The sequence below is a fragment of the Benincasa hispida genome, chromosome 9 (genome assembly GCF_009727055.1).
Source record: "Benincasa hispida cultivar B227 chromosome 9, ASM972705v1, whole genome shotgun sequence".
Classification (NCBI taxonomy): Eukaryota; Viridiplantae; Streptophyta; class Magnoliopsida; order Cucurbitales; family Cucurbitaceae; genus Benincasa; species Benincasa hispida.
The window spans coordinates 28,722,413-28,742,782 of NC_052357.1; the positions used below are offsets into that span (position 1 = coordinate 28,722,413).

General features: G+C 33.3%; 1 protein-coding gene across 1 annotated transcript; it reads left to right on the forward strand.

Moving 5' to 3' along the window:
* Positions 1 to 18,687: 18,687 nt before the first annotated feature.
* On the forward strand, positions 18,688 to 19,346 carry LOC120086985 (gibberellin 20-oxidase-like protein; the record flags this gene model as incomplete). The annotated part of the gene is made up of 1 exon (XM_039043823.1): positions 18,688 to 19,346. A coding segment is annotated over one exon (558 nt), but the record flags the coding sequence as incomplete, so codon positions are not given.
* Between the last annotated feature and the right edge of the window lie 1,024 nt (positions 19,347 to 20,370).

The window sequence follows — 20,370 nt, forward strand, 5'->3', positions numbered from 1 at the left end:
GAATTATAATATTAATAGAATAGCCATTAACCAATTTTCCCTCTTTTGCAATCAGTTTCGCTACAGCACCAGCTGCTTACTATTTTTTTATCATGTGGGAGTTAGAAATAATTCCTGTTTATCTACTTCTCCTGTTTATCTACTTCTATTGATGTGGAGTTGAAAGAAACGGTTGTGTCGTTTCTTCTTGAAACTGATTAGAAATTTTCAAGTGATATATCTCCTAAGGAGTCTATCAATAGGTGTCATATTATCAACGTCAACGCTCTTGGACAGAAAATCTTGGAAGCAAGTCTAGACATTCTTGATATTTTTGATGTTTGCAAAGCATGTCTACCATGGTGCAAGTGCAAGCATCTGGCGACACATCCTTCTGAATCATCCTATGGAGAAGTTGAATCACCTCATCTAATTTATTACTCTCGCATAAACCACGTAGAAGGGTATTATTAAGTAATTATGTTGGGAGTACAACCATTTCTTCCATCTTTTAAAACAAAATATTTGTCTTATCTACTTGCCCCTTTTTAGAAAACCCATAGATTATAATGGAATAAGTAACAACATTTGGTTGAAGCCCTTCTTCGGACAGTTTTTCCAAAAAGTTCGAAGCAGTTTCAAGTTTTCCTGATTTCACAATTTTTACGGAAAAATCAAACTCAATCTTTGTAAAAACTTTTAATTTCTTTTACAATAACTTAAGTATTCTTATCTCAATTATTTGTTGAAATTCAAAGTACCCATCAAGTGAACGAAAAGAAAACGTTTTTTGCCCACTGCGACCACTTTATACTGAATTTTCAAGAAATGTTAAAAAAAAAAAAAAAAATAGGGATTTTATGAGACAACATTACACACTTGAGAATAAAGTGTAGTAAGAAAATAAATTATTGCCAAGAGGTGCATTTTTAAGTGTTTAATTTAAACAGAAAAATAAAATAAAAGTCATTTTGAAAGAAATTTGAGTGTTTAACAACCACTCAAAATAGCTTAAGTATATTTAATCCGTTTTTATCATAAGTGTTTAAATAAAAATGAGTTTTTTGAAAAACATTTTCTTCCTAAGTCAATTCAAGAACTCCATTGTCCACGATGAACACTCTTGTAGTATCACTTTCATACAAATTAATATGCTAGTTTACTTTACAAGCACCCAAACAGTCGAGAAATTATGGAAGAAGTTAAGCAGTGATATTTGATTTCAGGATCTTTTAGAAGAAATTGACAAGGTTTTTTTTTAAGACCGGAGATAGGATTAAAACAAAACAACAAACAACAGTCAAAAAGAGAATAGTGCTAGCATATTGTATGTGTTAGTTCTATCTCCTATGTTCAATTCCTCATTCTCTATTATTTTGCTTTGTGAAAATGGCGAACCAATTCAAATTTCTCGATTTTTTTTTTCTTTAATCCCTCTACAAAATACATGAATCTTGGACGTAGTTGGTAATTTTGTTGATCTAATGTAGATGCTTGGTAGTTGACATTCTTTTTATCATTAAGTTACGAAAACTTGTGCATTAATAAAACCCAAATCGTAATGCTGAAAGTTTCTCTAAATTTTTTTTAGATAGTATAGATATAAATATATACATATATATGTATCATTTTAATTTTAAACTCTTAATGTATGTAGAACAATATTGTATGAATAATTTCTTGATATCTTTAAACCATGGATAATTAAATTTTATTTTATTTTAATTCATTTAGGAAGTAAAAGAATTTTTCACGAGGAATTAATCATTTAAAAGAGGATTCATAAGAAATTAATCATATAAATGAAAATATTCATAGTGAAAATTTTATTATTTAGTCGATTTTTTTAATTATTTAAATGATCTAAAAAATAAAAGGGAAATAATTCCTCCATAAAACTGATCCCCACAAAATTAAATGTAGAAATTTGGAGGATATGGAATGAAATTAGAGGTGAAAATGGAGACGAGGTTCCTATTCTCGTCCTACGTCTGAACATCTTATTCATAATCTTTTTTTTCACCAATAGATCAATAATAATGGGGGGAATAAGACTTCCAATTAAATATATATATATATATATATTAATTTTGGATGAAAATTGTTAATATTTTCTTTTCGAAAATACTCCTGAACTTTCAAAAATTTTAAAAATATCCTTAAACTTAAAATAAAATTAAAAAAAAAAACTTTGAAACTTAAGGGAAAAAAGAAACTTAAAAAATGTCCTAACTATTAGTATATGAACGCAACCCATTAATACTTGTTTAAAAAGTAAAGTTCAATAATACTTTTAGCCTTACAAAATAAAAGTTTAAAAGTGCCTACTGTTAGTTACTATAGTGATCAATTTATTTGAAGCTTTCTTGAGTTCGAAAATTACCAATTTTAAAACAGATTATATATAGATATCATCTTACATTTCATATAGAGCTCTCATTTTTCTCTTATTTGTCCAATTTCACCAATTTTCTCACAAAAAAAATATAAACCAAAACTTCAAGTTGAAGCATAAAATCAAACAAAATTTCAAAATCAAAATCTCCCTTTAAAACTTACCAAAACGATAAATAGCCAAACATAAAAAGAACTTATTTTTTATATTTAATACCTATATGGCTTTTCAAACACAAGAAAGCTTCAAACAAACTGATCATTACACTAATGGTATGAGCATTTCTAAACTTTTTTTTGGTAAGGCTACGAGTATAATGTTGTTAGATGCAGATGTCGAAAAGTTACTGCATCGTGGAATAGTCAATGCCATGAAAGCAATTTCAGCGTGACCTCGATATCAATCGCTACTGTCGGTTGCTCCCTAAGGTTAATACAGCTTTCAATTTTAGGCATACATGGTACACTCGCTGAAAAATGGATTGGAATCAAGAAAAATAATACTCATAACAAATAAAGTGAAGATTGGAAATCAGAATATAGATGAATAGATTACAGATCGATACTTTTAGACCTGTTGCACGGCTAGAGTTGAACCAAAAGAAAAATGGGCATAAAACGAGAACGTTTAATTTTTTTTAATAAAATCGGTTTAAAAAATTAAAAGTATAAGAAATAAAAAAAAAAATTGTTTCTTTTTCGCACAGTTATCCGAACCAGTTCGTCCGACTAGATAGACGGCGGCGACGACGTGCATATATGGTGAAAAAAGAGTTATACTTCTACCACCACCACACTTTTGAATCACCTCTAACATGCTATGATATTTATACCTTTTAGGCATTGTTTAATTCTCTAATATGGAACATCATTCTCCTAACTTTTGCTATGGATCTAAACCCAAAAGTCATTTCCAACAATCCCCTCAAAAATCATTGCTTACTTCCTTTTGGAAGATCTACCAAGTCCCAAGTTTGGTTCATGGTTAGAAAATTCAGTCCACTCTTATACTACAAGAAATGAGGCTTTTCGCGAGGCACAATTTCGTCCAAAAAAAAAGTCTAAAATGCGTCGAGAGAGGTTTTCCCAATGCCGAAATGAGCATCGGAACTTATGTTGGGAGAGGCTCTACCGATGCTAAACTAAAAATGCGTCAGCAAATGCCCTCTTTTCCTGACGCTCAAAATTAGGGCATGAGGTTGCCTCTTTTTCCCGACGCTATCTATATAGCGTCGGTAGAAGTAAGGATTAGTGAACAATTTAAATGAAAAAAATGGTTTGATAACCCACAATAAATTCTCATTTTGAACCTATGGATCCGAAACCTTTTTAATAGAGTCCATTGTATTTGAGATCCATCCAAAATTTACATAATTGCATTTTCAACCTTGGAGGGAGGTAAGATGTCCAAAAAGTACAAAACTATCACATATTTACATCTCTTAACTGAAAATTTCAATCATAAAAAACAAAATGTTATAAAACTATTTCCGCTAGATAGGTGTAATGTTCCTCTCGTCCAAGATTGCACCAACCATCAATGGAAATAAACAAACACATCGTATCAAGTTTAGCACCCTTCGTTTCCTAGCATCTCATCCAGCTGCAGTTAGGAAAATGAGTGAGCACCAAAAAATTCAAGAAGCACTTGCATGCAAATACTATGAAGGGACAAAAATATGTAAAGCATGTTATACCAAACTATAAATTCATTTCAACTTTGTATTTGTATTTATGCCTATCAATATTTACAATAGACATCTTAATGTTGTCTTACTTTATAGAAATGGTGATTAAAAATAATCAATTATAGTTTAATTAATCCACAATCAAAGTCTGATTAATTAATTATAACAATTCCATCAATTTTCATAAAGTTTCCAAAAATTTCCATTAACAGCAATACTTTCATATAATCGGGAGTTTTCGATATTTCAAACCTTAGGTCTACCAAACTGACCTTTCAAATCATATCCCAGTTGGTGTACTTGTCAAAGGATGGTAATCCTAGGTGGTGATTGGAAAATTGTCATAAATAGCCTTCTCAAATTTTCATCTTTCAAAACTAGCAACTTTTTTTAAAACCCGTAACAATAGTTTTTCTCAATCCATTGTGCCTGAGATCGACCACTGAGATTTATATAAGATTTTAACTTTTTCTAACTTATTGATTGTTTTGAGCTTTCTCAGTGAAATCCCGAGCATTTAACACCAAGATTCTATCAATTTTTCTAAATATTATATAATCTTTCCAAATTTTATATCAAAATTTACCTAATTTTTGAAATTTTTCAGCCCAAAGATCAAATTTTGCCAAAAATGAACTAAGATTTGGGAGATATAAAGAATCTCGGTGTATCTCGGACAAAATTTACACCGAGTTTCTATATATTTGGGTTTTCTCCGTGAAATCTCGGGCAGATTAACACTGAGATTCTTTATATTTTCCCAAATCTTAATTTTTATTTGCAAAATTTGATTTTTTACAAAATTTAAAAATCATAGTGTACTTGATATTTGTTGAATGAGGTGGACCAACCACAAATTGCAACATCATTTACTAAATTAATGACGAAATTCCAAATAATTGAATTTGAGACTAATTAGAACTTGACATGTGTCCCCAATTGAAGTTGAAGACATAAGTTGACGAATTCCGATGATGCCACATGTTTCCTTCATGACCGTTAGATTGAATAAAATTTATTTGGTCCAATTTCATGTTATTATTTAGACTAAAAGTCCAATTGAGCCCAAAAATAGGATTAATTTGACCCAAAAGTCAAATAAGACCCAAATTCAATTAGTTGGGTCCAAGGATCAGGTCCATGGACCAACCAAGCCCAAACCCACAAAGCACAGAACTCTATAAATAGAGGAGTTCTCGAGCCTAGAGAGAATTCTCTACAATTAGAAGACTCCTTGACTCCTAAAGTTGACCACACTTGAATGAAGTCCTTTGAAGATACAAGCATTCTTCCAAGACTCCAACTTCAAGAACATCCACATACTCCGCTTCCATATATCAAGCGTACGCATTCAACCGATAGAGAATAAGAGGATCAAGTACTAGAGAACAAATTACATCCGCATCAAATCTACATTAACACAAGTTTAACTCCACGAAACACATTTCTCAGGAAGCCTCATGCGAACATTGATCATCCAAGAAGATCATCAAGCCCAAAGATCGATCATCTAAGAAGATCAACAAGCCCAAAGGCCGATCATGCAAGAAGATCATCAAGCCCAAAGCTCGATCATCTAAGAAGGTCAACAAGCCCAAAGACCAATCATCAGAGAAAATCAACCAGTTCAAATATTAAAGTTTATTTTGAACGCATTATAAAATTATGGATTAGAGATTGTACTTGTTATACTGAATTTAATACAAATATAAAGTTCAAACACCACGAAACAAGTTTCTTCGGAAACCTCGTGTGAACAAATTGGCACACCCGGTGAGACCTCTCTACCTCTTATCTCTTTCTCATCATCTAAATCAATAAATCAACAAATGGCACCAAAGAAAGTCACATCCAAAGCTACCATCACAAGTGACGCTTACACAAGACCTGTCACTCGAAGACACTCAAAGGGGATCTTGCATAAGCAAGAATAAGTCTCTAACATCACAAAGAAAATCTGGAAACATCTGCCGGAATCTTCTAAAGGCGGGATCTTCATTAGAGAAAATCCCTTGTTCAACAATTATACTTCTATTTTCGATCAATCAAAGAAAGAATCACACTTTTATCTAGTGTTTGTCATGATAGCTGACATAAGGACTGAGTCGGTCATGGAAGAAATGGAGAGGAAGATAAATCTCTTAATGAAAGCTGTTGAGGAGCGAAACCATAAAATCGCTGCCTTAAGAGATCAAATACAGGCTCGAGAAATTGTAGAAACAAGTCAAACTCCAACTACCAAAGCCAATGACAAAGGAAAGACTATTTTATAGGAAAGTCAATCGCAACAATCCACCTCGGTTGTCTCTCTATCAGTTCAACAGTTGTAGAATATGATTATAAACTCCATAAAGACTCAATATGGAAGACCGTCACGGTCTTCTTTTATGTACTCAAAGTCGTACACCAAGTGAATCAATAACTTAAGAATGTCAACTAGGCATTAACCTCTAATAAACTTAAGAATGTCAGAAGGGTTAACTTACTGATTATATCGAGTAGACACAATTATATCTACAGTGAGGGGAGTGCAACAAATAGGCTTTAGTGAAGTGACTCGATAGTTAACAAATGTTTATTAGTTTGGTTTAAAGAGTTTAGCCGATTAATTCGGATTAGAGCCCATGATTTGTAGGTCCATTAGGTCCCCTACTAGCTCACTAATAAACCTTAGAATAAAGTGATGAGTTTAATTTGAAACGTTCAAATTCGAATTAACAAAATTGGTAATTATATGCAATAAAATTATGTTGGGGTTGATGCCTTAAATCTCGTAGGGTCCTATAATTTGTAAACATTGTATGAACAAACTCTTATGTGATTAATAATATATGATATTTTATTCACTTTGTCCATAAAATATGTGATATTTTAGGTGTATTAACCACAAACCAATAAACTAACATCTAAGTTTATCATTGTAACTTAAACATGTATGTACATATGGGTGGATCATGTTTAAGTGATAACCTAAATGGTCTATAGTATATGGATAAGGTTGGGTACCTTATCTTGGTGACACTATGAGTATGGTCTGCTTTGTAGTTATTACAAATGTTGTAAAGTGCTACAAATGATCTGATCCTGATCATTCATGTATTAGACATACGAGCGGGGATATTCTATACAAAGGAGTTTGTATAAGACCAGACCACGAAATGTTTAGTCTCATTATATAGCACCGTTCATAATAGAGACTTACATTTCACTAGGATGACCATAGGTAACATGACCTGAATCCTGAGTGAGTTGTGAACTCCTGCCTATGAAGGCAGTCTTCTAATTTGTATGGGTGAGAGTGACCAGATCGCCGACTTAACAAGTCTACCATTTTGGGGATTCGTCTGATTGGGGAGCTGAGAACACAACTACACATGATGGAATTCTCTCATTCCCCGAAGCAGGGGTAAGTAGATAAATTGCTCCCTTAAGGGCTGATTCCGGGTCTTGAACAATGTGGCGCCACACCCTTTTCCTGGCTTGAGAGGGATTTAGTCATAGTGGGACTATAATCTATTGTTCATTAGAGGGATCAATGGTATTTAAGGAGTTAGATGTAACTAGAGGGGCAAAACGGTAATTTGGCCTAGCTGTACTTACAAGCAATTTGTGAAGGATCATCGTACTGTTGATTGGTTATATCCAATGGATATAAAAATATATTTGTAATGCGAAAAGTACAGCTATCAGTCTTTAATAGAGTGCCTGACAGTTAGCGGATGGTGAATAATGTAATTAAAGAGTTTAATTAATTCTTCATGTACCATTGGAGCTACAAGCTACAGGTTCTTAAGGTCCCTTTGGTAGCTCAAAAGGATTTAGTTGAGAATCAGTTTTTGGGTTAATTTGAATTGTTCAAATTAATAAGAGGGATTTAATTATATACGATATAATTAAATAATTTCAATTATATATGATATAATTGTCATAATGTATTTGATACATTATAGTATATTGGGAGGAAATAAATATTTGAATGAGATTCAAATATATTTTCTATATATGTGATTCATAGTTGTTAAATTTAATATAAATGAGATTTATATTAAATACCATAAAATAGAGAAAAGAAACTATAGTTTATATTGTATGTGATACAATATTAAAACTATAGGTTATATATTATATTTGATATAACATATAATTTAATATAAATATAATACGATAAGTTAGTTATCATATTTATTTATATTATTTTATCATTATTTGAATAATAACTTCTCCATATTTTCTTTCCAACTAGTTGGTGGTTATTAATTTTATGGCCAGAGGAATAAAAGAAAAATGGTTTTCTCTTCTTCCTCTACAATTTGCTATTGTTGTTGAACGATTAAGAAAACTTACAAAATTGGTCTGTGTTCTTGTATTCTAAAGAACTTTCTCAATCTTCTTCTTCCTCCACCAAATCTTATCCCTCCTAACCAAGATAGTCAGAGCCCACCATTCCTGGGTTCTCACCCCGATAATACAAAGAACTCTTTATGATTATGTCCAATTTTTTGTTCGAGAGAATATTGAAGAAGGTCTTCAAGAAGTTGTTGGTTTGTGACTATTCGATGATGGTTTCGTGAAGAAAAAGGTCTTCAAAGGTAATGTATCTTGAACCCTTTTTCTTGTAAAAGCATGCTGTAATTTATTTTGAATGCATATCTATTGTATATTTACTATAAACTTTATATTCGATAATTAATGGAATTGGACAATCTGCTTCCACTCAATGTTCTCCTCACAAGAGTTCCTTCAAATTACACATTTAATTATTGAATTAAACGAGATTGGAGAATCGGATAATATTTAAATATGATTTAAATATTAATTACATGAATGGAGATTCATGGTTATGATTGGTGTTTAATTAATTTAATATTTGATATTAAATTAATAGAATTAATGAAATTCATTAATTAATTAATTTTATTAATTTTATTTAAAAATTGAATGAATTTTATGAAAATTCAAATTTAGAAAATCAATCTTTTTGTTTTAGTTTAATTTTTGGAAAATTAAATTAAAATTTATTTTTAATGGAAAATTCAATTAACTGATTTTAAATCAATTTAAAAAATTTGGTTTTAAATTTGAAAATTAGTTTTCTCAAATAAGTGGGTTTATCCGACTTTCGACACCTAATTCCATTTCAAATTCTAAGTAGGTGTTATCACCTTTTGATGCAATTAGATTGCATGAGAATGGTGATTAAAACCAAAGCTAATTGCTGAGGCAATGCAGCCATGCATTCTGAAATCTTGGGAGAAAACCAGAAAAAATCTCTCTAAATTCCCTCAATTCAGCTCATTTCCCATAAATCAATCTAAGGTCCAAGAGAATTGTAGGAAAGATCAATTGGTGGTCCACTACGAATTGCTGAGGAGAATCAAGCTGGAATTTGAAGAATTTTTGAAGTCTTCAAAGGTAATTTCTGAAACCCTCTTTTTCTTATATGAACATGCTTACTTTGATGCTAAAATTGATGAATTAGAGTACTTAATGATTGATTTATTCCACTAATTATATGTTAATTCCATCAAATATCTGCTTTTGATTGTCTCAAAATGACAAGCGAACGACATGAAAGAAAGATGAAAATCTCGAAGACAATTATTTCATGAAGAAACCAACGACGAGAAGATTCACAGTCGTGTCCTTTCATGCATGGAGATGAAGTTGTTTGTTGATATAAATATAGAAGGTTCATTGATTGTGAAGCCAAAACTCATCATATTGGCGAATCCTACAAATGAAGAGGATGATGAAAGCCATGATGAAATAGGGGCTTCTGAAATTTAAATGTAGAAACTCTTCATCGCAAGAGCTTAACTGCATGTTATTCCTTGTCCGCATGAGCTTAAAAGGTGAACAGCCCCAAAAACAAAACAAAAAATGCGAATTACGTTATGACTTAATCCCTATTCATTATAAAGGGTACGTAGGCAGCTTGAAGGAAACTTTAAGTTCAGTCCAAAAAAAAAAAAACATTTGAACTACATTATAACTTGATCTCTTTCTTCAAGGATACGTAGGCAACTTCAATAAACTTAAGTTCAGTCTATCAAACACTTTCACAAAAGAAGGAGTGACACAATCACTCTGTGTGGTACTACAAAATTGATGTTGTTCATCTCTACTGGAAGCAGTACAACAAATTGAAGGTGTTCATCCCTACTAGAGAAACACGACAAATTGAAGACGTTCATCCTTAGTAAAAATGTGATACAACAAATTGAAGAGGCGTGTATTTTGCCTGATACTACATAGATTTGATGTGTACAATAAGGTGGTAAGCTCGATGTTTACTGCTGCTCGTAAACCCTTGCTACACAATTAATATTTATAAATCACTGAACAAACTACTTATACTGACTAGTAATACAAGCGACAAACCAAGGGTTCAACCTCAGGGAAGCGCGGAAGATTAGTTCATCGAAGTGCATTCTCAGTTAGAGTGATAAATGGAGGGGGGATTGGTGTGGATTGATAATTGAAAGTGCATGAAAATAAAATGCGAGAAAATAAAATATAGAAATTTAATTAAAGGAAACGACCTACTTTAAAGGAATTGGAATTGGCCAACGCAATTTTTGTTCATCAAGTTATTAAAATGCAATTTTAGCTTGACTATGCCTAGCCCAAGTGATTGGAATCCCAATCAATAGTCCTAATTACCTAATTGATCAGCATGCATAGAAAACGAATCTGCTCCATACAAATTAACAAATCGCATTAAGTTCAAGGGATAACGCTAGGATGAGTGTTCGACTTTCAAAGTCTAATCAAACATTCAATACGATTAGGAGCTAATTGGGGGTTGATCCCCCTGTCCTAAATCGAAGACAAATATTTATACTGTAGTGTCACAGTATCGCAACATTGCTCTACCTCACGCGCACATCCGTCATCATGTATGTAATGTTGCAATGCTGCCCTATTTTGCACAAAATAGGCAGCTTCTACCTTGTAATGTTGTGCAACGCTCGTTTGGACGTTGCAATGCTCCGACCAGGGGCATTTTTATCCGTTCACGTCCTTTTAAAACCTGATTGCTCAAATTAGCTTCTAATTGCTCCAAATTAACCCCGAATAGCTCATAATGACAGGTTCTACCTTCCAGATGCTCGATACCTATAAAATCACTAAATAAACACATTAAACATAATAACGACCAAGAATTAAGAAGAGCAAGATAACACATTTTTGGTGCTATCATAAGGTCTTTGCTAGAAAATTCAATCTTCTTTCCGCTCACTTAAATAAAGAAGCAGTGTTGGACGTTGCTTGCTTCAAGTTTGAGGCATCATTCGTCTAAAGTTCAACTCTTCATCTTCAATTATAAATGTTCTTCAAAATCAAGTTAAGAGGTTTTGTCATGCTTCTTAAAATTAAGGATCGGAAGCTTCGTTGATGCTTCACCAAATTCAAGATTTGTCTATGCTTCATCAAATTTAAGCTCATAGGCTTTATTGTTGCTCTTTCATCTTCAAATTTAGGGCATCACTTTATATTCAATATTGGGGCTTCGCTCATATGAAGTGGCATTCCAATCTCAACATTTGATTTAGGTCATTTCACTTCACTTTCTAAAGATCAAAGGCTTCGACAATGCAATTTTAAAATCAAGTGTGAAAGATTCATCGATTTTCATTCAAATTCAACTACGGAAGATTCACTAGTGCTTCAGTTTTTATGTGTTTCCACACCCCTTCGAGACCCCGAAAAATGTCGAGCTTAAGTTTGGATGATTCGTCAATGCTTCATCTTCATGCTCAAGTTTAGAGGCTTTGCGATGTCATCATCATGCTTAAGTCGCAAAGTCAAGCTTAATGCGAAAGACAAAAAGTCAGGTCCGATGCGGAGGGTGGAAAATCAAGTCCAATACAGCTGGTGAAAAGACAAATCTTTGCTTCATCAAGTCTAGTTTACATGGTTTTACCTCATACGCGAGATCAAGTCCCGTCCGCCTGGCTTCACCTCATCTCCAAGGTTGATTCTGGTTTGTCTGCCTCCGTCTCATATGCGAGATCAAGTTTGGTCTGTCTGGCTCCGCCTCATACGCGAGATCAACTTCGATCTGCTTCGCTTCACCTCATACGCGAGATCAACTTTGATTCGTCTGGCTCCGCCTTATATGCGAGATCAAGTTCGGTTTTCCTGGCTCTGCCTCATACGGTCTGCCTAGCTCCACCTCATATGCGAAATTGCATCAAGTCTGCTTGGCTCTGACTCATATGCAGGATCAAGTCCGGTCCACCTGGCTCCACCTCATATGCAAGTCAATTTCGGTCCTCCTACCTTCACCTCATATGCGAGATCAAGTTCGGCCCTCCTGGCTCTGTCTCATATGTGAGATCAAGTTTGGTCCTCCTAGTTCTCCCCCATCAGTGAGATTGAGTATTTTCTGCCTGACTCTACCTCAATTGCATAATCAGGTCTGATATGCCTTGCTTTGCTTCATCTGCGCGATCAAGTTAAATCTACTAGGCCTCGCGCTTAGTCTGCCATGCTTTTCCTTATAAGCTAGATCATGTCTAATTTGCTTTGTTTCATCACATCTACAAGATTAGAGTTAATGAACACTAAGATCGAAGCAACCAGATCACCAAAATTAGGGCCAACAAAACAATAAGATCAAAGTCGATAAAGCATTAAGCTTGAAACCGTTGGAATGCTCAAGTCAAGGACTCAAGCTAACTCCAATGGAATCCTCAGGTCGCACACTAAAATCGAAGCCAACGGAACACAAACATCAAAGTTGGTAGAATACTGAGCTTGAAACTGGCACTTGAAACTGGCAAAACGCTCAAGTCAAGGACTCAAGCCAACTCCAACGGAATGCTCAAGTCGCACACTAAGATCAAAGCCAATGGAACATTGAGATCAAAGTCGATAAAGCACTGAGTTTGAAACTGACAAAAAGCTCAAGTCAAAGACTCAAGCCAAAACCGACAAAATCCTCATATTGTGGACTAAGATCATGCTTACAAGAGGAATGCTAAAATCGAAGCCCAGAACTACTGCCTCTTCTATTCTTTTTTGCAAAGAAGGAAAGTAATAAATTGCTTAAGTGAATAAATATATAATAAACGTGGTAGAGCTGGCGACCACACCTGCAGGCTACACAGCCACCCACATAGTGGTTGTGTCTAGCAGGATTTAGATCGTTGTTGGTAGAGCTGGCAACCACCCCTGCAAGCAACATAATCACCCACATAGGAGTTGTGTCTAATAGGAGTCAGATTGTTGTTGGTGGAGCTGGCGACCACCCCTACAGGCTACACAGTCACCCACATAAAGGGTTGTGTCTAACAGGAATCAAATCGTTGTTGGCAAAATTGGCCACATAATCACCTACATAAGGGATATGTCTAGAGTCAAATTGATTGTGAGCAACTTTGGTGACGATCTCTTTGCAAGGGGAGGCAAACATGTCAAACATTCAAGGATATATCCACCAAGGGTATACAAAAAGTATGATTATAAAAAAGTAATAATAAATAAATAAAATATGAGATGAAAGAAGAAAGAAAAGAGGAAAAGGGGAAAAGAAAGGAAAAGAAAAAGGGAAAATGTAGAAAAAAGGAAAAGAAAAAGAGGAGAGAAAAAATGTTTAAAAAAACAAAAAAGATGAAAACTTGGAAAGAGAAAAAAAATAATGGGTTTTTTTTTTTTTTTTTTTTATAACAAATATATATGTACCATAATAATTAAAATATTAAAAAATACCTAATATTAGAGTTTTTTTTTTTTTTTTTTTGCCCAACATATAAAAATTAAAGAAAATTCGTCTTTTTCCTCCACATATCACTGCGGCTTGAAATATTTGAAAAAAAAAAACAGATTTCTTTTTCCACTCGGCAGCATTTTCTCCTGCTTCCTTCATGTTGCAAGATGTCTACATCACATCTTCGTCGACCCAAGATTTGACGGTGTGGACAAGAAACGTCGACGGCCCGACCTGACGTCAACACATGGTGGCGAGCTCCCGCTGTGATTCTGTGACAGCATGCCTAAATTTCAATTAGAAGACTTTTTCAGCGACAAAGCTTCTGATGGTTGAATCGACTATCCAACCAACCGCAACTCACCGACAAAAGAACAGAAGCAAAAAAAAAAACACTATTTGGAGTATCTTGCTCTCGGCATAGACTCACGCGGATGTTTTCTCAAGACATTTCAACTTTATATTTTTCGAGTTCATTCTTCCATAGGTCATATATATGCATAAATTTCGAAAGAGACATCTTTTAAATGAAAAATTTTGGACCAATCACAAATTGCAACGAAATTACAAATAATTGAATTTGATACTAATTAGAAGTTGACATGTGTCTCAAATTGAAGTTGAAGATATAAATTGGCAAATTCTGATGATGCCACATGTTTCCTTCGTGACCGTTATTGAATAAAATTAGTTCGGTCCAATTGATATTAATATTTGGATTAAAAGTCCAATTGAGCCCAAAAATAGATTTAATTTGACCCAAATGTGAAATGAGACCCAAATCCAATTAGTTGGGCCCCAAGGGCCAGGTCCATGAACCAACCAAGTCCAAGCGCACGAACCCCTGAGAACTTTATAAATAGAGGAGTTATCTTCGTTTATGGGGTCAATAATTCTACCCTCTAGAGGGCCTAGTGGAAATTCTCTACAATTAGAAGACTCCTTGACTCCTGAAGCTTACCACACTTGAAGATTGAAGTCAAGTATTCTTCCAAGACTCCAACTTCAAGAACATCCACACGTTCAGCTTCAATACATCAAGCGTACGCATTCAACCAAGAAAGAATCAGAGAATCGAGTACTAGAGATCGAACCACATTCGCATAAAATCTACATCAATACAAGTTCAACTCCCTGAAACACATTTCTCCGGAAGCCTCGTGCGAACACTAATTATCCAAGACTATCCAAGAAGATTAACATGAAGGAAATTTTCGAAAAAGATCATTTGAGCAGAAGCAAAGATCGATCTAAATTCCATTTTTCATTGAATATAAGTTTTATAGTAAAACAATAACAAGATATGCATTCACATGATTATAGCATGCTTTAAGTAAATGAAAATACTTAGGGTTTCAGAAACTCTAATCTTTGAAGAACCCTTTCTTCAAGAACTCCCTCGAACAGATCACGAACTAATCACCTTCTCCACGCGGAACACCACCACATGAGAAACCTCTGTATTCTCTTGGGATAAAGGATTCAAGCAAAGTTATGGACTTTGCTTGAATTCTTGGAAGAGGGAAGGAGATGGAGAGGAGGAGAGGGAAGAGAATAACTTTTCTTTTCTGTAAACTTTTCTTACAGAGAACTCTTCTCTCCAAGCAAATTGAGGAAGAAGATCAAATATTCAACCATCTTAATATCAACCCACCTTAAACATTAAGAGAATAAGGGGAGTTGTAACTTCTTTCCTTTAATTAATTTCAATTAAATTAATATTAATAATATNATTATATATACACACTATATGTTATAACAAATATAATATATAACCTATAGTTTTATATTGAATCAAATACAATATAACCTATAAATTTTATTTTTCCTCAACAATACATGGCATTTAATATAAATCGTATTTATATTAAATTCACTTATATGAATCTCATCCATATAAATGATATTTGGATTATATCCAAATATTTAATTCCTCTTAATATAAATCATATTTATATTTAAATTACATGAATCTCATTCATATAATTAGTATTTGAATCATATTCAAATTAATCCAAGATTAATTCTCAATTAAATCTCTGTTGAGCTACAGAGGGGATCTTATAGACCTATAGATTGAAACTCCAACGATACTTGGATAATTAATTAAACTCTTTAATTAAATTACCCAACATTCATTAACTGTTAGTCACTCCACTAAAGATCAACAGTTGCACTCTTCGCACTACAGATAAATTCTTTATCCATTGGATATAACCAATCAACAGTGCGATGACCCTTCACAAATTGCTCGTAAGTACAGCTGGGCCAAAATTGTCATTTTGACCATGTAGTTACATCTAACTCCTTAAGTATCATTAATTCATCTAATGAACAATAAGTCATAGTCCAACTATGACCAAGTCTTTCTCGGGCCAGGAGAGGGTGTGGCCACTATGTTCAAAACCCGGAATCAACCCTTAAGGGAGCAATTTATTTAGTTGTCTCTGCATCAGGGAATGAGTGAATTTCGTCTTGTGTAGCTGTGTTCCCAACTCTCCAGTCAAATGAATCCCCAAAATGGTAGGCTTGTTGAGTTGGCAATCTGGCCACTCTCACCCATACAAATCAAAGGACCGCCTTCATGAGCGGGAGTTCACAACTCATTTAGGATTCAGGTCATGTCACCAATGGTCATCCTAGTGAAATGTAAGTCTCTATTATTAACGGCTTATATAAAGAGACTAACAATTTTGTGGTCCGGTCTTATACAAACTCTTTGTATAGGATACCCCTGCTCACATGTCCCCATATGAATGATCAGGATCAAATCATTTGTAGTACTTTACAACATTATTAGCTCTAAAAAATAGCTATTATTCTTAGCTTAATTTAAGCTCGTTAATGAATTTTATGTGTTTATTTTCCTTATTTTGTAGGTATCATGCGCTGAGGAGGTAGAACCAAGAAATTGGAGGCAAACGAGACTGAATTGAAGCAATTTGGAGGTGATGTGAGATGTCAGGCTTCAAAACAGTATAAATTACGAAACTGCCACTGTCACATAAGAGCATTGCAACGCTGCCCACAGCATCGCAACGCTCCGAATGATCAACAATGCTACCGTCACAATGCTCGATCCTGACGTTGGAGGATAGAAGCCTCAACGTTGTAACGCTCCTTTAGAGTGTTGCGACACTGCGAACTTTGACGGACGAACACGGGTAGTGCGTGCGCAAGTGAGCATTGCAACATTGTTTTTAGTGTCGTGATGCTGCCTCGAATTGTATAAATAACCTCTTCGGCCCTAGGTCAAAATATGCCAAATTTAGGAGGCTAAATTGATGGAGGTCGAAGTAAAACTCGTTCCTTCGTCCATTGCCTTCAATTTTCGATATCTTTAGGTTAGTTTTTCTTTTTATTTTGGGTTGTAATCGAATGGATGGATGTGTATTTCAGATTTGTCAATGAATTGAGAGGTAAATTCTATCTAGTTTCTTTGAGCAAGAGCCCTATGTTTAATTTCTTGAAGGTTTCTTAATTAATTTAACTGCAATCTTGTGAATTCTTTGGTTGGATTTGTTTTAATCTTGATGGAGTTTTGATAAATTCTTCTGACAAATTAATTTGTTGAAATTCTTGTTTGCAAAATCATTCTAGCCTATGCATCATTGATTGATTTAGTTTCAAGTATTAGGATCGCATGTTTAGGGTCTAGATTTTTTCTGGCCAAACTCATGTATGCCCTAGTATAATATTTCCAAATAAATCATGCTACAAGATATGGCTTTCCGGCTTGTAGTATGTCTCAACAATTGAACCATTTCTTAATGCTTTTCAGTTTTAACTTGTATGTTGCTAAGAAGAGAAAGTTTTGAATTGAATTAGTGTTGGTTTGGATTTTTAATCAAAATTGGCTAATTGGGCTATTAGAATTTCTAATAGGTTGAGGGATTGATAGATTCAGCGTAATTAATTAGTGCCTAATGAAACAAATTGCATAGGAACTCTTTCTTGCTCTAGAAATTAGATAGACTCTTATTCTAGATTACAATTACCCATTTTATTTTAATTTCACACATTTATCTCTTCCACATCAAAACCCTCCATTTATCACTCTGGTTAGAAAATTAATTGAATGAAACCAATCGCGCTTCCCTACGGATCGACTTGGACTTACCACTGTTGCTACGTTTTAGTAGTGATAGGAATAGTTCGGTATTTACAAATTTCTTTTTATCAAACTCAAAGCTTATTAACGACGTGAGTTTAGGCCTGTCAAACACTTGTAACACCTACAAAGCGGGCCGTATCCATAGTGTCACCAGGATAAGGTACCCAACCTTATCCATTTACTACTGTTTAGGTTATTATTTAAACAAGATCCACTTGTATGTTTCTACATACTTGTTTAAATTACATAAAATAACCTCGGATATATGTTCCTACAGAGTTTACAAACTACAAGATTACAAAGAGATTCAGGACACCATTCCCAAGTCCAAAGGCCGACCATACAAGATCAACAAGCTCATCCAACAAAATTAACAAGCCCAAAGGTCGATCATCTAAGAAGATCAATAAACCCAAACGTCAATCATCCAAGACAATCAACAAGCCCAAAGGTCGAGAAGATTAACCATTTTAAATATTAAAGTTTATTTTGAATGCGTCAAAGAATTATATATTAGACATTGTAAAATTAATACAAATACAAAGTTCAAACTCCACGAAACAAGTTTCCCTGGAAACCTCGTACGAACAATATTCATATGAAAAATCATAATTGGTAAATTCATTGGGAATTTTGGGAATTTTGGGAATTTATATAATTGTGGAAACAAAAACTAGGGTAAAGATTTGAAAAATTATGTAAAATTTTGATATAAGATTTGGTAAAAGTAATTGAATTTAAAAAAAAAATTAAATATAAGATTTGGTATAAGATTTGGAAAGATTATATAATCTTTGAAAAAATTGGTAGTACAACTATTACTAAAAACATTGGGAGAAGATCTTGAAAACAAATTCTATGAATCTGAGTTCGGTAATTGCCATGGCTATCTAAGGATAAACAGCTATACTCTTCAAGACTTGAACGACGAAGAAGAAGTGGTAGGATTCAAGAAGCACACCGACCTTAGCTACGTGACGATCCTGTTCCAAGACGACGTTGGGGGGCTACAAATGAGATCGAAAGGAGGCGAGTGGTTCGATGTAAAGCCGAGCAAGGACGGGAATCTTTTGGTGAACATTGGGGATTTTATGGAGGCTTGGAGCAATGGGAAGGTGAGATCAGCTGAGCATAGAGTTGTTTTGAGGAAAAAAATTAATGTGAAGAAGAGATTTTCTGTGGCTTTCTTTTTGACATATGAAGATGGTGATAGGGAAATATATGCTCCAACTGAGGTTGTTGGAGAAGGCAAATCAAGGCTTTATCTCCCATTTTCAACCCAAGAATATAGGCTCTTTAGGGAAAAAAATTATGAGAAAATTGATGCCACACTCAAAGATTTTGCTGGAATATAATGGCTCTTGAATCATCCATCTTTCAGATTGTAATACCTATCTTATAATAATCTACGGATAATATCTATGTAATAAAAGAAACATATCAATTCCCACATAAATTGTTGAATTAATTAAATTTATGTCTTTGATTAATTAAATTTCTATCTTTTTTTTTCTATTCCCTAAACTAGGGAAGGTTTTCTTTTTTTAGATATTGATTTTTATCCTATGTTGCCTTCTAGTTAGAATTTAAACGTATATTTTAGATCAATATTTTGCACTTATCTTTGTGTATCACACTTTAATCACATGAAAAGAAAATAAAAAATATTTTTAAAAAGAAACAAGAAGAGCTTGTCACGTGGCAAATTATAATTGGACAATTAGATGAGATGCACAAAAATAGGTATAGTTTATGATAAATCTATGAAACTATTTTCTAAATATTGAGAACTAAATAGTCCATTTTGAAACCTCTGGAATCAAATACGTACTTTACCCCAAATTTTAATATATTTTATTAAAAATAATAAGATTAAACTATCTAAATAAAACCAATATGTGGTTTGATGTTAAGTAATTTATTCTTGTAATGTACTGCCCATGTACTAATCAATGGTTTTTCTTTTCTTTTTTCTTCCTTTAGTTTACTGAAGTACCAATTTCATTATTTATAAGTGTTGCACTTTTAAATTTAACATTGATTATGCAAAATACCCAAAGGTAGAGAAAATTTTCAATTATATTCCAAAATTTTGAAAAGTTTTATTTTTAGTTCGACTTTTTAAAATTCTTTAAAGAAAATCCTTTTTTTCAAGAAACAAAAGAGATGAAGTCATTAGTAAATGAACAATTCTATATTTTATTATATCCATTTAGAAATTTAAGTAGACTAAAAATATATTAATATATAAGACATTAAAAATAAGATTAGAGAATTGAGCAATTCATATGCTAATTTAAAAAAAAAACAAAACAAAAAACAAAAATAAAAATCTTCGTAAACTTATTAATTTCAATGATATAAAGTTTAACACAAGTTTGACTAATGCACAAATTAACCATTAATTACTTTACCAAAATTCTTAAATTTCAACCAAATAAAAAATATAAAAATATAAAAAAAATATAAAAAAAAACTCA